General features: G+C 39.0%; 1 protein-coding gene across 1 annotated transcript in view; it reads right to left on the bottom strand.

Annotated features, from left to right (window-relative positions):
• Nucleotides 1-16,816, bottom strand: part of LDB3 (LIM domain binding 3) — a 121,736-nt gene extending 104,920 nt beyond the window's left edge. The window contains exon 1 of the mRNA XM_067299800.1: nucleotides 16,724-16,816. Coding sequence (XP_067155901.1) covers nucleotides 16,724-16,816 — 93 coding nt within the window. The remainder of the gene's footprint in view (nucleotides 1-16,723) is intronic.
• Nucleotides 16,817-17,696: the final 880 nt, after the last annotated feature.

Raw genomic sequence — 17,696 nt, 5'->3', positions numbered from 1 at the left:
TTAAAGAAACATCTTGCCATCTCCAAAACAAGACCTCACTGAAGTATAACCTCTTAGTGAAAATAAGACCAAAGTATTAAAACATGTCATTTGAGCTTTATGGGACATACTTCTACCACAGAACTGTAAAAATATTTGTACCTATTTTACAACATGTAAAGCATACTTTATATTTATTTCATATTCTTGATAATGCCCTTTTTATAAAGGCTTCATCCTGAATCTTTGCGCTAACTCTCAGCATTATAGGATGTTGGTAATCAACACATAGTCCTAGTCCTTCAGGTACAAAGTGGCATAAAAGATGACATCTTTTACCAACCAAAGGACCTCTCTGCATCTATGACTTTACATGTTACCAATCTGAACTGACTTAATTCAGCTTAACAAAGTAAATGAAAAACACCCCTTGCTGGGCCCACCTCCCTGCTGACATGCATACATCTCTTGCATCTATATACACACATATGATCCTCCACCTGCAGTGATTTGGAAACGGTCAGTCTGGTTGTGATCTGTGCAACAAGGTTTCTCCTTGAATTCTTCACATCTTCTGGTGATTTTAGCCTTCACAATGCCATTTTATAGAGGTACTCATGCTTCCTTTCCTAATACTTGAGCAATGGTACAACTCTATATAGAGTCTTCATTTTCACCAGTTACTGTAAGACCTTTCTTGAGCCATTTGCAATATCAATTTATTGTCTTGCATATGAATTAAGGTCATCAGCAACTTGTAAAAATAAAATGAGATATCTAACCAGTCTGCTTGACAGCCAGTTTATAGACCTGGTGTGCCAAAACTGCAGCTAAAATTAAAGATTTGTGAAAGATAATGGAATATCCCAAACCCCACCAGGAAATCAGCCTAAGCAATGTATACATTTCCTAGATTAACCCTACAATACATACACACTTGGAAACAGAGCATAAATAACCTCAACTGTACCTTCTTGATTAAAAAATTTTGAACTAGATCCTCAAATATTAGGGGATGGGGGAAAAAAAGCACATTCTATGGTGTTTAATCTCCTTAATGGAGCTATGCTGGTTTATATGAGGTAAAAGTATTACTCTCATTTTAGGGAGTGTAGCATTTCTCTTACAGAAGGAATTTTAACTTTACATTAAATGGTATTTTTTCCAACCTCCTTTTTTACACAAGTGGATGAGAACAGCAATATCATCTTTCAACTCGTGAGGCCATCTGCATCAATATATTTCCCCTGCAATTCCATAGAACTAGTGGAATTATACCCAGAATAAATTTGTTCCAGTATCTTCAGTTACTCTATTTGGGAGCCAGTCATTTGCCTGACCTTCAGTGCAATGCTAAAAACAGAGTTTGTCTGTCATCAAGAGCCAGCGAGATTTCAGATAAAACAGAAGTCACAGCTCCTGCAATGAAATTCCAGGAGCGTCCATCAAAGGCTTGCCAACAATAGGGTCTCGCTCAGTCAGTACTTCTGTACTTTAATTAAAATATATTAAAAAAAGAGAGAGAGAAACAGAGAGAGAGAGAGAGATTGTATCAAGTTCTAGATAGTGGCTACAACACTTGGAATTGGGCATGCCACAGAGATTTAGGGCTCAGTACAAAGTATAAGAAATCAGAAGGACTCTAATTATATTCTACCTAAATTTGGATGACTTGAATAGCTTTGGTTCTTTAAAGTCATTCCTCCCACTATGGAGAATTTTTTTTTTTAAACCCCTTCAAACATGTTCCAAGTGAACTACTAGTTATTAGATTATTGGGGAACATTTCTTCTTGTTACAAATACAAGAAACTATCTGAAATAACATATAGAGCAACATAAAAAATCATATTTTTTCTAAATCCCTATGTAAATATTATGAGCAAGTACTTAAGTGGAAGCATGACTTTCTTCTCCTTCTAACTTCCTTGTTTAAATTAAAATAGATTAATCTTGTGCTCAATAGAACAGGAGGATTGTTATAGGAGGACAGCTTCCAGGCAAGACTTTAAATTTCTTCCTTCTGGTCCTATGCCGATATGTAGACTTATAATGCTCCCTCCTCTTTCAGACTTGATCCCCTCATTTCTCTTGAAACTACTCTATCAAAACTTAAGCTTCCATATACTAGTCCAGTCCTAGCAGAATACTGCAGAATGCTTTGACTGTGAAAGATGTTGATAGCAAAAGTTACCAGAGTCATTTCCACATACATCCTGCACCTCCATTAGTATATACATAGTTTTCTAACAATCTCACTATCTTGGAACACATTTACACTTTCAGTGTTTGTACTGTTCATCCAGCCTTGTAGTCATTTCTTAGTTGGGTCTCCACTAACAGAATATGAACAGCTAGGTTTATGGAAAGATGAAGGGTGAGTGCAAGCTGGAGAGAAGCTAGCAAAAAGGGTTACCATGTAATCTTAAACATGGTGTTTTCACATCACAAAGTAGATAGTATGCATTTTAATCCAAAGACAAAGACCTGTCCTTACAGTGCAGTGATTTAGTCTCTGCAATTAAAATTAGCCATAAAAAAAAAAAAAAAAAAAGAGTACGGAGGTGTCAGAGGTAAGAATAGAAAGGAAAAAGATAATCAATTTCCAGAAAGTGTCAGGGGCTACAGGAAGCAAAAGCCACATTTCAAGGCTAAGCATAGGTTAAGAATCACACCATCAATTTTTAAGTGCAGCTTACAGAAAGCTCTCCTTAAACATGAGGCTTTGTCACTATCTCTATTATGTTGTCATTAAACTGAGACCTATCACAGTGCAAGCTATTGGCAATACAAAGTGATGCAAGGCACTAGAGAAAAGAGGAAAGTGTCAAGGGGAATATCAAACTAATACCTATTTATCTTTGGTATCACAGTAGCACCCAGATTTCCATGAGAGAGTCTGAACCCACTGGACAAGTTTGCAAATTCATCATCCATAGCCATGAAAACTATGGTCTAACTATGTAAGGCAGACAACATGATGAGAAAAAGAAACAAAGCAATGGAGGTGGGATTAAAAAAAAAGTCTCCATGTTCTCAAATACTAAAGAAATGAAACTGAACAAAAACTGAAAAGATACCATCAGAGCAGCCTAGATTTTAAGTATTCTGGTAGTAAAGCAGGGTAAAGTGAAAAAAGTCCTAAAATATATCCTAAAATAAATACACAGGTCATACACAGTGTACATTCAGGACGGAAGGTGGAAAGAACATTTCTTGTGTATCAAAAGTATAAAACTGAACTTAACTAAGAATACAACAAGGACATTGAAAATCACTACCTTTTTCATCTATTCTCATGATTTTCTATCTTTCTAACCAAATATGTTATCACTTGATTTCCTATTTCCTTTCTTCTTTTTTTAAACAGAAATAAACATAGGGATTTAGAATGCTTAACATTACAGCTTCACTTAATAAATATATTAAAACATTAAAATAGATATAAAAAGATCAGATGTCTCAGCTTTGTATCTTCAAAGTGACACCTTCAACCCTTAGAGCTAACAGTTAGCCAGATAAAAATGCATTTAGATGACATGCTGAACTAATTTTTACTGAGTATCATATTAATATGTAATTGTAGCAAGGTGGGAGGATATGAGAGCGTCAGAAGATGGCATGCACCCTCCTCTTTTTCCAGAGAGGTTTCAGCAATTTCAGGGCTTTTCCTGCTGGTTCCCGATCCATATTTTGGTGTTAAAGTTGGTGGTCTGCAGTCGAATAAGATTATGCTTTAAAGAGTTTTTTTCCACACTAATACAGCATCAGTTTACACCAGGACATTCTCATATTAAGGAAGAGGTGTGGGCCAGATGGCCACTACTTTGTCTGAGATAGTAGCCAAAAGCAGATACTTTAGGGGAAGATTAAAACTGTGGACTACTGGCATCTAGGCCAGAACATTCACTGTAGAGATTCTAGAATGAAATGCCAATGAGGAAAGTTTGCTCCCAAACCCATACTTTGCTCCTAAATTTATACTTTGAACACAGAGACTTAATCTGAACTACCTGGCAAGAGCTCTTCCTTAGCCTCCCAAGCTTAGAGGTGCATTTAATACTGGGACACAATTCAATTTCTGCCAAGACCAGCAGAGAAGGATCAAGGCTTAATGTAGGCAAAAGAAAAATACTATTTACAAGTCCTCTTGGCAACATTTTCCACAAATTAAAGGTAATTAGAAGTCCAGTTAATACGGGGCAAGTCACTTAAGTGTTTATTTTTTAAAAACTACTGCTTTGTGTCATTTTTCTGACCTATAAAGAGTTTTAATAAAGCAGAAGAGTTACAGACCAAACTCAGTAATTGAGCTAAACACTCAGAGAGCGGCAAGAGAAGCAGACATCTATCCATATCACCAGATGACATGAAACTCAGATCTAGCTTTTGAATTCCTTCCCCATGGGAAGGATCAGCATCTCACACTGTACTTATAAAATATAATACTGTACAAGAGTGTCCTGCCTCCTTTCCAGGTTGTCTTTAGGACACATGAACTCCAGGGAATTGTGGGTGGAGTGTACAGAAGATCATATTGCAGCTGCTTGCACTGCACCTGTTCAAGGGATAAATAAAGCAGCTCAATTCTAGTTTTGGTTTCATTCACTGCCAGCCCCTTCATATGCAAAGGAATGATATACCACCTCCTCATCTTGCCAATCAAACTGGAAATATGCCTTCTGTATTGTGAAAGGGATGGGTTTGGTTTTTTTCCTCCCCTTTGAGAATGTTCCCACAAGCTGGGATAACTTCTCTCAACTCACATACACTGGGAAAGACCAATGGCTCTTCGCTCCATATTCTTCCAGAGAACAACCCTGTCCATGTTAATTAACAGTCCTTAGGCTTCTTCTCCCTTTTACTAGGAAATGGATTAGAATTAGGTCTAGATGAAATTGATCTGAAACTAAAACCGAACTAATTCACAGATTCACTGGAGCTTACAGCTTCTTTGCTGCTCTCCCCCACCACACACACTTTATTTACCGCTGTGATTTCAAAAAGTAGAAACATTTCACTATATAAAAGAACTGTAAAAGTACTGCATACTATATAGAATAAGAAACATACTAAGCCTGTATGAGTTGAAGATCCAGGCCTTTTTGATGCAAGTCACTCGGGTCTTTCCACTGACATTTAGGACAAAGATGCACATCTTCACAGGACACATTTTCCACAAAGTTTTTGTTGCGACAGTGCAGGGGAGGGTTTTTTTTTTTTTTTTTTTTTGGAACTCTGTTGTTCTCTTGCCTACTTCTCTGGGTCACCTAAAGGATGATGTCTAGAAACTCAATCAAATAGAAGATGTTATCTTCAGAAGAAACGACATGGATTTAGAAAGCAAGCACACATTCCTATATAGGGAAACCTAACTGCGCTTTGCTATGAAGAACTGGTGGAAATGCTCAAAATCATCATCTGCCTGTATTTTTTGATAGGATGAATGCATCCAACTACCTGTGCTCAGAGTATTTTCAATGGAAAGGAGATTGCAGTCTGAAATGACGTTTGGCAGGGTGAGCAAACAAAGCTCTGCAGAAAGAGATTTAAGCACAGATACATAGATGCAAAAGGCGGCAACTGCCCATGAACAGGACAAAAGCATGATTTGTGGTCCACAGAAGGTGTGGTTTAAGGGGAGGGATGCATCTTCCAGAAATTCTCTACTGAGATATCAACACTTACTCTCCTCTCAGCTCAGAAATGATATTGGTATTAGCTGCAGCTTGGGTTCCCCAGCACAGGGCAGTGAAGACTATTTAATACAGCAATGCCTCTAAACAGAGAAAAAGGAAGCCTCAGTTATACACAGCAGTTGTGAACTTCCATAAGGTACCCTGCTTGGCCAACTCCCTCCTGTACTCTTTCATCCTGCATGGTCTTTCTGTCCTTCCCTTTCCCTTCTTATACAAGAAATCATAACGTTTTGTGGAAGGATCTGTGGTTCTCATTTTCCCAGTGCAGTCTCCACTTCCTTAATCCTTCACTTAAAATGCATTAAATCAGAACATCACAGAAAGCTAGGAACAAAGCAAGGATGGGAGACTCTGATGAGGGAGAATTTGGGGGCCAGAGCAAGGAAAGGCAGTAAGGGGAAGCAGCCCAATGCAGGGTAACAGCCATACAGAAGCAGGAGATGGCAGAGTACCATCCCACATAGAGCAAGGACAAATGCCAAGAGGCATCTCTAGGGTTCTCCCACACAAACATAGTCCACAGCAGTATCAGTACTTGCCCTTGCAGCCAACTGCCACAACTAAGGCATTAAGCTTCCAAATATGGGAGATTCCCTCCCTCAAAAGAAAGCCTAGTGAGCTTGATTATTCCAGATAGAAGGGCTGAGCTGCAAAGGCAAACAGCTGGCACGATGCTTCTGGCATGAAACTGCCAAACAGTTCTGGTACCCCAGTGGTCTGCTCACCGTTTCTTTCAGGGGCTCACCTTCAACAGCCTGCTGCCCACAACTCTGCACACGCATCTTGAATTACTGACAGCTGTATGCCAGCACAGCATATATTTTAATTCTAGAATCATTACACTAAATCAGCACCAGGCAATAGACAATTAAACAAACTGAAAAGAGTGCTGTTGTTTTTGTTGCTGATGCTCAAGACAACAGTGGCACTTAGGGACTTCTTACCGCTTGTTGTCATTAAGAAAGTAAACATGCAATAGAGAGATCCTCATTCACCCCATCCCACAGAGCTGGCAAAGGGATTTAGTCCCTAATAATTTGTTAGGTCACTTTAGCAAGCCAGAGACAAGAATCTTCTAGACAGGAAAGCAATTCTGACAGGAGGTCAGGAGGGTACTTGTATTTTTCAACTCTTAACAAAAAATTAGTAGGAAGACTGTCAATTTACTTCTAGGAGTAATTAATCTTAGCCAACCCTGATGAAAGAGAACATCGTGTTTCAGCTGCCTAATTCTTTTTTAAACACCTCCCTGTAGTAGCACCACCTGCCCTTGGCCATTTTCGAACCAGCTATGACTAGGTAAGGAGAGAATGCTGACATTCTCAAATAGAGGACAGCTCCAAATGACCCCCAGGATCAAGAAAAGGCAGCCCAAATTCACCCTAATACCAGAACATTCTGGATTTGGCAGTACACACTAGAATCTGGAGTTACGCATAGTATTTTTGGATGCCACATCCCAAGCTGGCATTCCAAAAGTCTGAAGTAAATGCAGCATTCATTCCAATTCAAAATAGCTTCCTAAGTTACAGGATGCTTTAAATATAGCATGAGAGTCCCACAGAGGCCTCTGAAGAGCATGCATGCCACCTTAACCAGGTAGAAGCACTACAATGCCTTACAGTTACTTTTCACGCCACATAAAGACTAACTGTGACTAATGCTGAGTTTATACTGAAGAGCCATAGCCTATTCAAACTAAGTGTGTACCCTTGAGCCAGTAAGCTTTAATGAGAATATGGGTTTACGCCTATATTAACAAGTATGACTAACCAAGAGCAACAAGCGAGGGAGCCAAAATAGCCCAGCAGCTGGTATTTGGACTCTGAGAAAGGGTGCCAGCATATGAAAGGCAGAGTTCTTCCTAATCCTCAGCTGCCATTGTAACAAATCAAGTGTATTTGGAAGGATTTTGGACAAAGGTTAAAACCTATTTATTCACAGGGTCCAGGCACTGAACACCTGTGGCAAAGACGACCCCAGCATCAGCTACGTATGTGGGAAGTGCAGAAGGTAACTCTACCCTTGCCAGGGGATTTGCACGCCTTTAAGATATTTGACTCATTACATCTTCCTAAAAGAAGGGCAAGATCTCATTGACTTTCTGGAAAAATGGCTGCTAGCCACAGCTAACAAAAAAAGGAGTCACCTTGTAAGAAGCATGTTCAAGATTTCATGTGAAGACATTACTAGGCTGGTAACTAATTATTTTCAAGGTACCCAGTTCCAGAAAAACTGAGTGCTTACACACAAAGTTAGTGGGTGAAAAATATGGTCTTTTTTCCCCCCATAAAACCAAAAAAACTGAAAAGCTGGCTGATTTTGTTCCAGAAAGTCTCTTGGAAGAACACAGAAATAGCTTTGCATTTTTGGGAAAAACTATACTTTTTATGGACCTGAAAATGAATTTTTTAGGACTGTTCCAAAGGGATTCCTAACTAGGGTGGATTAAGCTGCAGGGCCAGCATCAGGCAGACAGCCCACATGATGAAGCTTTCATTTCATTTGGGCCCTTAAGTTATGATAGCAGCTAAGTAAAATACATTTTTTTCCTCATCACCTATAAGGCATGCTTTGATGGGTACCATTTGTTTGCTTTTAAATATACCATATTATGTAAATTATGGGTCAACACAATGCAACTGAACAGCATACCTACTGACATTCTTGTCCTCACTTTGCACAGGCAATAATTCAATTCCTCATGAAGTGTCATTTATTAAATATCATTGTATACTTGATAAAATTAGGATTTAATAATGTAAACAATTGTTAAAAAAAGCCTCTTCTCAGATTTCACTCTCAAGTAACCTTTTTAAGATTTTAATTATAGTAGCAGCAGGAGAAACAGCCCTTTCACATGTTCTTTTTTAAGTATAAGTCATCCTTTTTCAAATAGCATTAATAATTTCAAAGCATACCATAAATGGCATTGCAAAACACTGTTCTAACTTAATTTCTTTCTTCAAGACTTGCAAGTATCAACTTTTAACATATTCAGCAAAAGTCTTCCTCCTTCCTCATGATTTTTCAAAGGAAATTAACAACTTACTGGCTCACTGGGTATCCAGTTCTTCCTACAACATACCCAGCGAACAAAGAAGAGCAATATGTCATATTATACTGGATGCTATTTAATGGTTTATTATGCATTAAAGTGGTGGCATCTCAGGTCCCTATGTATAGAAACTTCTAGTTGAATAGTGAATGTTACATACAAAACAAAACTACATCAAAGAAGGAGGCTTGAGCAAGCTGAGCACACAATGCTACATCATAAAGCTTATTGCATTTAATATGCCATCTTGATAGAGTGCTTTTGAAGGCTTTTTTTAATACCCACATTTTCTAGATCTACAAAATGTATTTTTTACACCACTAATTAAGTGGAATTAGACAACAGGAGTGACCAGATGAGAACTGCTGCTGCTAGAATAGATAGTTAATGCTAACATATTTGCAGAACTGATTTCGTTCTTTGTGTTCCATTGGCTGAAGAACATTCTACAATAATGCACTCAGAACAGAGTTAATAACAGGTTATCTGCTGTGTCATGGAAGACAGCCATTTACTGAGTTCAGACACCAGACACTATAATAAAAAGTACTAAATGGAAATAAGTTTAGTTGTACATTTTCATTATAAAACATGAACAGTTCAGCAGCTTAAAATTCATAATTTAATGGTTACCTCTTGCTACCTTTACTGGTTCTGAAGGAGCTTCAAGATTATTAGAAGTTAATTAAGTAAACCTGAGGACTTCCTGAAATGTTACATAAACTATATTCTCTGCTAAATAAGCTCTAGGTCAAAGAGCTGAGAAATTTATCAGACCAGAATATCCAGCTGACAAGGAACATTGTTAAATGTTAAAATAAGGGGGGAAAAAAAAAGAAAAAAGAACACACCCTCATTTGAGTTCTGGACATGCTTCCTTAGATTAAGAAAAATTATTCTGTGTAAAGACACAATAATTACAGTTATCTCCACTTGTGAAATCCTTCTCAGCTTTTCACCATCGCTGGGCCCAAGTTTCTCAACACAGTCAGTCAACACTATGCCTCCTGTTCACGGGAAAGGTTATATTCCCCTTCCTACTGCAGTAAAGCAAGCTGTAAAGTCCCTGCAGACTGTTTTTTGGAAGCAGTAGTAGCCTAACACCAAGAAATATTGACTGGATTTAAAAGTGAGTTGCTAATTGCATAGATCCTATGTCTAGTTATTTCAGACGCTGAACTCTTTCACAGATAATGCCACAACGGATTTGATGACCTAGATACAATCAAACCCCAATGAGCTGCATTTAGCAGATTAAACAGAAAGGAAGGGCTACAGCTACACTGGTTACATATTTTGTGTCAGAACAATCAGGGCAGCAGTGTTTATTATATATCACCAGCTACACATCGTTTAAGCCAGTACCACAGCTATTACAGGCCATTAGTCATAGTAATCTGGCCTACATTCTTACAGTCCTAGGTGTTGCTCCTGAAATTCAAAACAGGTAGAATTGAGAAACAGAACTTTAAACAGAGCTATGTATGGTGCGTGCATAGGTACTATGCAGAGTACATAGTGCTCTTTCTGTAACCCGGCTTTCAGCACTGAGTTTAGTATTTAGTTGTTACTTTAATCAGACAAACAGATATGAGGAGCTGCCTTTCAATTCCAAGCACACACTTGATTTAAAGGGGAAACTGTTTGACCAAAAGCTGCAGTAGAGCTGTAAACCATATCCTTCCTGAAAGTTATTTGGTGGAGGACAGTATACACATACAAGTCACATTACGTTATGATACTGATAAATAAAAAATAAAAAGTCTCTTCTCCTTACTGCAAAATTATCGTTTCTGGAAATTCTGAGTTTAAAGATACAGTAATAAGCTGCGTGGATTTTTCAGAATGTTTTCTTCAAGGTATTGGGGGGGGGGGGGAAGGGAGGGGACTTCTTCCTTATATCACGATTCAACCACAGTATATGAAAAAACAGTTATCTGGTCATGGAACTGCTCTGTATTATAAAAATCTGATATTTGTTGAAACCAAACCTTCTCCTGAAGTGTTAGTAGCTTAGGCAAAATATCCATTGGGATGTTGACAGATTTTGTCTACCTCAGAATAACTAATGCCCCACTTGTTAGAGCACACAGACAGTCAAGTTATTTAAGCCTCTGCTCTGCTTTATTCAGAGAAGGGACTTGTCCCCTATATCCAGAAGTGTTCCCATCCCCAGACTTCAGAATCTCTCTCTTTTTCTGGCCCAATAAATACTATTTAAACAGAACACAACTACAGCATTTGCTCACTCCCTCCTCTGTCCAGCACATGCCACTCATGTTTGATGAGATGCAGCCATATCATACAAATGTCTTATTTACTGTATTGTCACTTGTAGTGTAAATCTTGACTACTGAGACATCTCAGATAAACAGCACCAAACCAGGAGTTTTAGAAGTTATTTGCAGGGTTGAGTCTCACAGAGATGCAATCATTTCTGCTAACTGTGGCTGTAAACATACTGGAATTGGATTGCAAATTATCTTGAAAGTAAAAATACCATCTGAAGATATTAGCACTCTTCCATGATAATGACACACCCATAGAATACAATAAACAACTGCATGTAGTAAAATTTTCAATGCTATGACTTTCATTGAGATGACTTGCTCAAGAAACAATCTAGAAGTTAAGCAGATTATCACAAAGGAATGCTAACACCAACAGAATAGTTGTTTCTTCCACACACAGACAGCAATGTTTTGGAGCGTTCCTAAAAGTTGCCCTGGAAATACTTCATTTCCTTCTTGCAGGAGCTCAGTTGTAGGAGAGTGGAAGAATTTAAAATTGCCTATGGATAAGAATTTAGCAAAGCTCTTTTAGACATGAAGGTCATTACATTAAAGTTTAACAGCCCACGCCCCCTCTCAGAAGTTGACTCAAAGACATTTGCATTTTGGTGGAAAAATAAAACATCTCTACTCATCAGTAGTTAAAAGAGAGGAGTTTTACGAGACACAAGACTTTCCTATTAGTTTTGTAGAATACCACCTATTATCAGCACTAACCTATGGCTCTTAGGATTGTGAAGGACTTCACATTTAGAGATGAAACAAAACCTTTTCTCTCAAAGTTGGAGTTTTATCACAACAGCTACTCAACAGTTATATGCATCAGAGACGAACAGGTGATGTGGAATCAGTTTCAAATGAGCTTGCTAAACGTCTTTAGTTCAGTCAACACAGGTATACTTCCTTCTTCTGATGACAATTTATGTACAGCACTAGACAGCTGTTCAAATGACAGTGGCAGGGAGCATGGTGCTTGACTCAGATAATCTGTTTCCCTGCATTCAAGAATAAAAGAAAAAAAGCCAAGAGGGACTCCCCTTTCAACCATCACTTCCCTATTGTAAGGCACTGAAAGCCCATATGCAATATAAGCCCATAAGCAAACAGGAGTACAGGATGAATATTCTCACACAGATCCCCTGAGGGGAACACAGTCACAGAGAGGCTGACACCTGCATGTTTGGGAGTGGAGGAGGGACAGGAAGTAATTAAGAAAATATGCTAGTAAAATGAGAGAGTCCAACAAATACAAGAAAAGCTTTCCTGTTCCTCCAGCGACATGAATTGCCAATGCTAGAATAGCTCTTTCAGAAGAACTGTTTCAGGCTGTTTGCATCAGAGCAAGTACACAGATCAGCTTAAAATGTCATTTATTTTCCTATTAGTGCTCAGAATTTCCCCTCACTGCATTGTTATCATGGTCAGATTTCAACTTCTTACTCACTTACTAAAGTAAAGCCAAAATAGTTCTACAATACCTCTTTTTGTTGTTGTTTGTTTGTTTAAATACTGTCTCCTTTAGCTTCAGGTTCTGGCTTCTGATTTGGCACCCAGGCAACATTCAAAAAAACCACCAAAAACCACACTTCTCTATTAGGAAACACAGAACTGAGTGGATAATCAGAGTGAATATACCAGTCATGAGTGACAGCGCTGTTTTGGACAATATTTTAGCTATCTCAGATGATAATAATAATAATAATAATTCCTGCATGCCTTTCATCTCATTGCACCACTTGCAAGCCAGTCTGTCTCACTAGAAGAGTTTGCTGTTCAGCAAACATCATTCACAAATATACAAAGAGACTCTGTCATTGCATCCATCCACCTACAATTCCACCATCTTAAGTAACATGGCAATATAGCCATGATTAACCATGCCTTAAATGATTAACCATGCCTAATATCCTTCTTAGACAGGATTAGGTCTATAAAATTAATTAATTCTGCTTGTTTTCAGGCAGTCTATGCAGGCAGTAGGAGAAAATAAACTGCTTTGCTGCCTACATCAATTTGGGAAGATGAGATTTACGCATACGATCAGGCCACTGGTGACAGCTCTTAGCAGCGTCAATAACCTGCAACTCTCAGTCATTTCAGTAGGAGTGACAGATGCTCAGCTTCACTGGGAGTCAGTCACTACTGTTTTCCTACCTCTGGTACCTGCCCATGACATCTCATGACAAATTAATCCTAGAGGGTGGGAAGGTCTGTAGGGTGGGGAGTAAAAAACTATTTTTAAAATACAAAGTCTTCCCAAATTATTTTCTAAAGAAGAATTTGTTCCATTGTTAAAGGAGTAGAAAGCTGCAGGGTGACGTTAGCTCTTATGTACTTGTTTCTCTCCCTTCTCTTCCCACTACTGACACCAGACAGGCACTTATTTTTAGATAGAGAACATAGCATTAAGCACAATGTTCCATTTCAGGGGAACACAAAGCTATGTCCTCACCTGTCACCCAGCTGATTGACTGGTACCCCTGTGTCTTATGCTGTTGATTCAGCAGTGATATGATCACCTGGACCTCCCTGAAGGGAAGACATGGCAGCATCTCAGAAAGCATTTTAAAAAGTCCTTTAAGTCTAAACTGTTGTAACATAGCTCTGAGAAAGAGTAATTCCCTTCCTTGCTCACTGTTTTAAGAGGAAGAGCATTGTCCTGAACAGAAGCATTAGCAAAGCCTCAATCTTGCATTGTGCTTTTGTAAGCAGGCCTCAAAAACCTTCAGGTTTTCTCCCCTGCTTCTCAGGTGGAGAAGCAGGGGCAGCATGGGAATCGTCAGGGGCTGGCTGATAGAGTGCAGATCCCCAGAGCTCCGGGCCACAGCTCTATTCCCTAAGGCCAGGGTGCCCACTTTATGTCTAGCTGTGGAATGGCTTAATACTAGTACCAATACTAGCTTCCCCTTTCAGAAAGGCCCTTGAAAACTTGCAGAGGTAAGACTATAGATGGGATGAACAATCCTGGTGTGGCAGACACTCATCTTTCCCAGGAGCCCAGAGGCCACTCTGTCACTATATGACTTGCAGCATAACAGAAGAGCACAGAGTCTCCATAAAAGAGGGTGAATCCTTCTGCTCTCAGTGGCACCCCACAGATACTCTAACAGCTCCCAAGCAATAAGGTTATAAAGCGCGTGCCCGCAGGTAAACCCCATCTGCCTGTGTAGAGGAAAACTAAGCATGAGAAGGCAAAAAGATCATGCCACATTTGGTACTAAAAGCAACTATGTGGCCCTTTCAGTTGAAATGATTGCATTTTAGGCACCACTGTCTTGCACATTAAGTTTGGTTCCATCTCAGTGCAGCTGTGGATCAAAACCAGTCCATAGATGTGTATGACACCTGCTGGCAACATTCAGAGCTGTATGCTCTTCCCAGAAAGGGATTTTCCTCACAGTCATTCCATACTGTCAAGACATTCTTGAGAAAAAAGCAACTAAGTACAGTCTTCCCTTCTCCTCTTGGCAAGACTGCAATTATGGCTGAGTTCACAGCTCACCTTACTTGTCTGCAAATTGCTGATAATGGGAATCTCTGATACTTTTGGGGATATATTTATGCGAAAGATGCTAAAGAAAAAACAGACTTTATTAGGACATTATCATCAAAAGCCATGCATTAAACTCTCTTACAATTAAAAATATCACAAACAGCATGCATTCCTATTCCAGCTTTCCCTTCTCCTCTCCCCAAAAGACAGTGTGTTCATTTCTGCATGTCTGCTTTTTCCCTAAAGCAGGCTTCCAAACCCAATCCCACCCCTAAAGCAACATTCACAACTAAAAATGGGGCCTCATTGGGGAAGATTTCAAAGCATTTAACAGTACTTTCTGACACTTCTACTGCCAGGAATGCAGCCAGCTGTGCAAAAGGGTAATTCCTCCGTGCCTCTGGGAATCCAGCCATCACAGAGATTTACTCCAGCTCATCACATGCCCTCAGCAGCCCCATGAGAATCACACAACCTTCGGGCACAGCGAGTCTCCCTTATGAGATCATGACCTAAGACTATGGGTTCTTTGGGAAACAACTGGCTTTTCATTTTGATTGCGTCATATACAGTGCAAGTGTCACAGTCACAGTCCTTGACAGGTGGCCTCTAGGCATGACTGAATTACTTTAAAAAACTTAACACTTCACAGAGCAAGGTGCTAAAGTGTCATGAGTATGCCTACAGAAATACATTGGCACCTCTCCATCCTTACCTTTGGTGGGATAAGGAACGAAATACCAGAACTATTTACCATGCTGAAATTAGTATAAGCTTTTGAAAGTGAATTTTTGTGAGCAGTCATTATTTATAACATTGACAGAACATCCTTCTTTGCCATTCCAATAGCACAAAGACCTCTTCTGCAAAAGGGATTATGAAAAGGTCCTCTCATCATCACAGAAACATTAACACAAATACAGCTCTCTAGGGAGAATGGAATATTGTACATAAGAATAAGGGAGAGCAAATAAGACAGAGCTTTACAGTTTGAATATGAAATAGGACAGTTAAGACTTCAGAAGCTTGCCGATGTCTTTGATTCATGATTGTTGCAGGGATATCAATTTGGTATCCATAATTTAACTGATTGTATTTTTTCATTAAGAAAAAGTTTTCAAAGTAGCATTGATTTTTTTTTTCCCAGTGCAGCAGACTCTGCTTGCAATCTATTTGTTTATCTGATTAAATCATTCTGGTATTCCTTTTAAAGACTATTATGTAAGTAACCTCTCTCATCACTGCTCTGCAAACTGATCAGCCTTGTGCAGGTGATTTGTGGAGTAACCAGGACATCTCTAAAAGATCTGAACATTCTGAAATAAAGCTGAGACTGCCAAAAAAGCAGGCAGGAGCTCCTGAGAGGTACTGGAAAGCAGAGCTTCCAAATTAGAAGTTATACAGAGCTATCTTGCTTTGTAAGAGCAAGGCAAGGATGGGAAACTTTTGCATTTGAGGACCGTTCAGTGTTAAAAGCTTTTAATGAACACAATAATTCAGGTAATAACACTCCACTGAAATGCCTTAAGATATTGCCTCTTATAGAGGGGGGGAAAAAAAAAAAGATGGCTATAAAAAAAGGGACTATAATCAACAGATGCACTGGGTAATCAATTATTAAATCAAACACTGCTCATCAGCTACAAATGGAAGCCTTGTGCATAATTTAAGACAGTATTTTCAGCACTATTGAGTCTTCCACTTGACATGTCTAATTTTCATCCAATTATTGCGCCTCCCTGACCCAAAAAAGGGGAAATATATCCCTTTGTCCTGTATGAACATACAGACTTCACACATTTAGAAGCAGTTACATACTTATTTTCTGGAAATATAATTTTATATTGCTATTTGTAGTTCTTCTATTCCCTTCCCCCAAAGGTCTGTATAGACAGCACCAGAGAGGCCCTTGCCAGCAGAAAAGGTTCAACACTATACAAAACAGAACTGGAAGCTCATTTAAGAGAGACAGTATCATCATTCTTAGAAACACACAATCCAACCAAAAATGTTTTCCTGTGGCATCATCAATGACAGGTTGTGCCTTGAACTGGTATTTTTAAAGTCTACATTATATTCTTTTTATTCAGACCTAGCTGCAGAGATCCTCCACTTTGCTTGGCCAGATCAGAGTGTACATACAGTTAGTTTACTGCTATTTTCCAACCTATATACAAACTCAATGAAACTTTCTGTTCACTTACTCTGGAGATGGTCAAGGGCATGTTGAAGTCCTTGCCGCCTTGCAGTCGGAAACCCCATGGTCCAGGTCCATTCAGAGTCACGTTGTAAGCCATTTTGTACCTCTTTCACCAGCCGATGACAAGGCACTGCAGAACAGAAGGATGGGGTAGACAGAGAAAGCGTGAAAAAAAAAAAAAGCAGAATGAGAAGGGGGAAAGGCTTTCTACATGGAAAGTATATTCTCTTCCTGCCTTGCCTGTTCAGTCGTGCTGGGATACCACCTAAGAATAGATGGGAGCTATAATGCAGATGCTGATATCCCAGCTGAGGAGGGCCCATAAAAGGTTTGTAACCAGACACCTACTATGCAAAGACTTTATGACTCAGAGGTCTAATATAGCCCCCAGGGAGGGGGACAGATCTTTCTAGGCTTCCCAAGCCCCTCTTCATGCTCACTTACTTTATGGGCAAAATATATTTTGGGGGGGGGGGGGGGGAAATCCCATGTTAAAATCCCAAACATTCAAATCTTATTACTAACCTGTTAACAACTACAAAGCCATTTGTAACTTATGCTTCAGAATATATATTTATTACACAGTGATAGATAATGTACTACAAATAAGTGCTCTCAATGTAGATCTTTCCATACATTACAGGAGAGGCAAAAAAAAAAAGTGTTTAGCTTGCTTTGCATTGGTCTGTTAAACTGAAAAATATGCACCACATGCATTTGCCATCACAAAAAACTTCATACACTTCTGGCTCTTTGTTACATAGCCTTTACTTTCCCAAGGGAAAATCAAAATTTATTCTCTTGGAATGCAGCTAGAGGTATTACAAGTTATTTCTAAGTAGCATGTGATTTCTGTGGCAAAAGCTTAGTTAAATCACATACTTGTCAGATATTATTTTGATACAAGTCTCTTAAAGGCACAGCAGTTAAGCAGAAGGCTAACATGACAAATAGCTAGCTAACTGTTTCCCTAATTT

This window comes from Apteryx mantelli, chromosome 7 (assembly GCF_036417845.1).
Source record: "Apteryx mantelli isolate bAptMan1 chromosome 7, bAptMan1.hap1, whole genome shotgun sequence".
Lineage (NCBI taxonomy): Eukaryota > Metazoa > Chordata > Aves > Apterygiformes > Apterygidae > Apteryx > Apteryx mantelli.
Note: the sequence above shows the minus strand (reverse complement) of the source record. Positions and strands in the feature narration are given on the sequence as shown.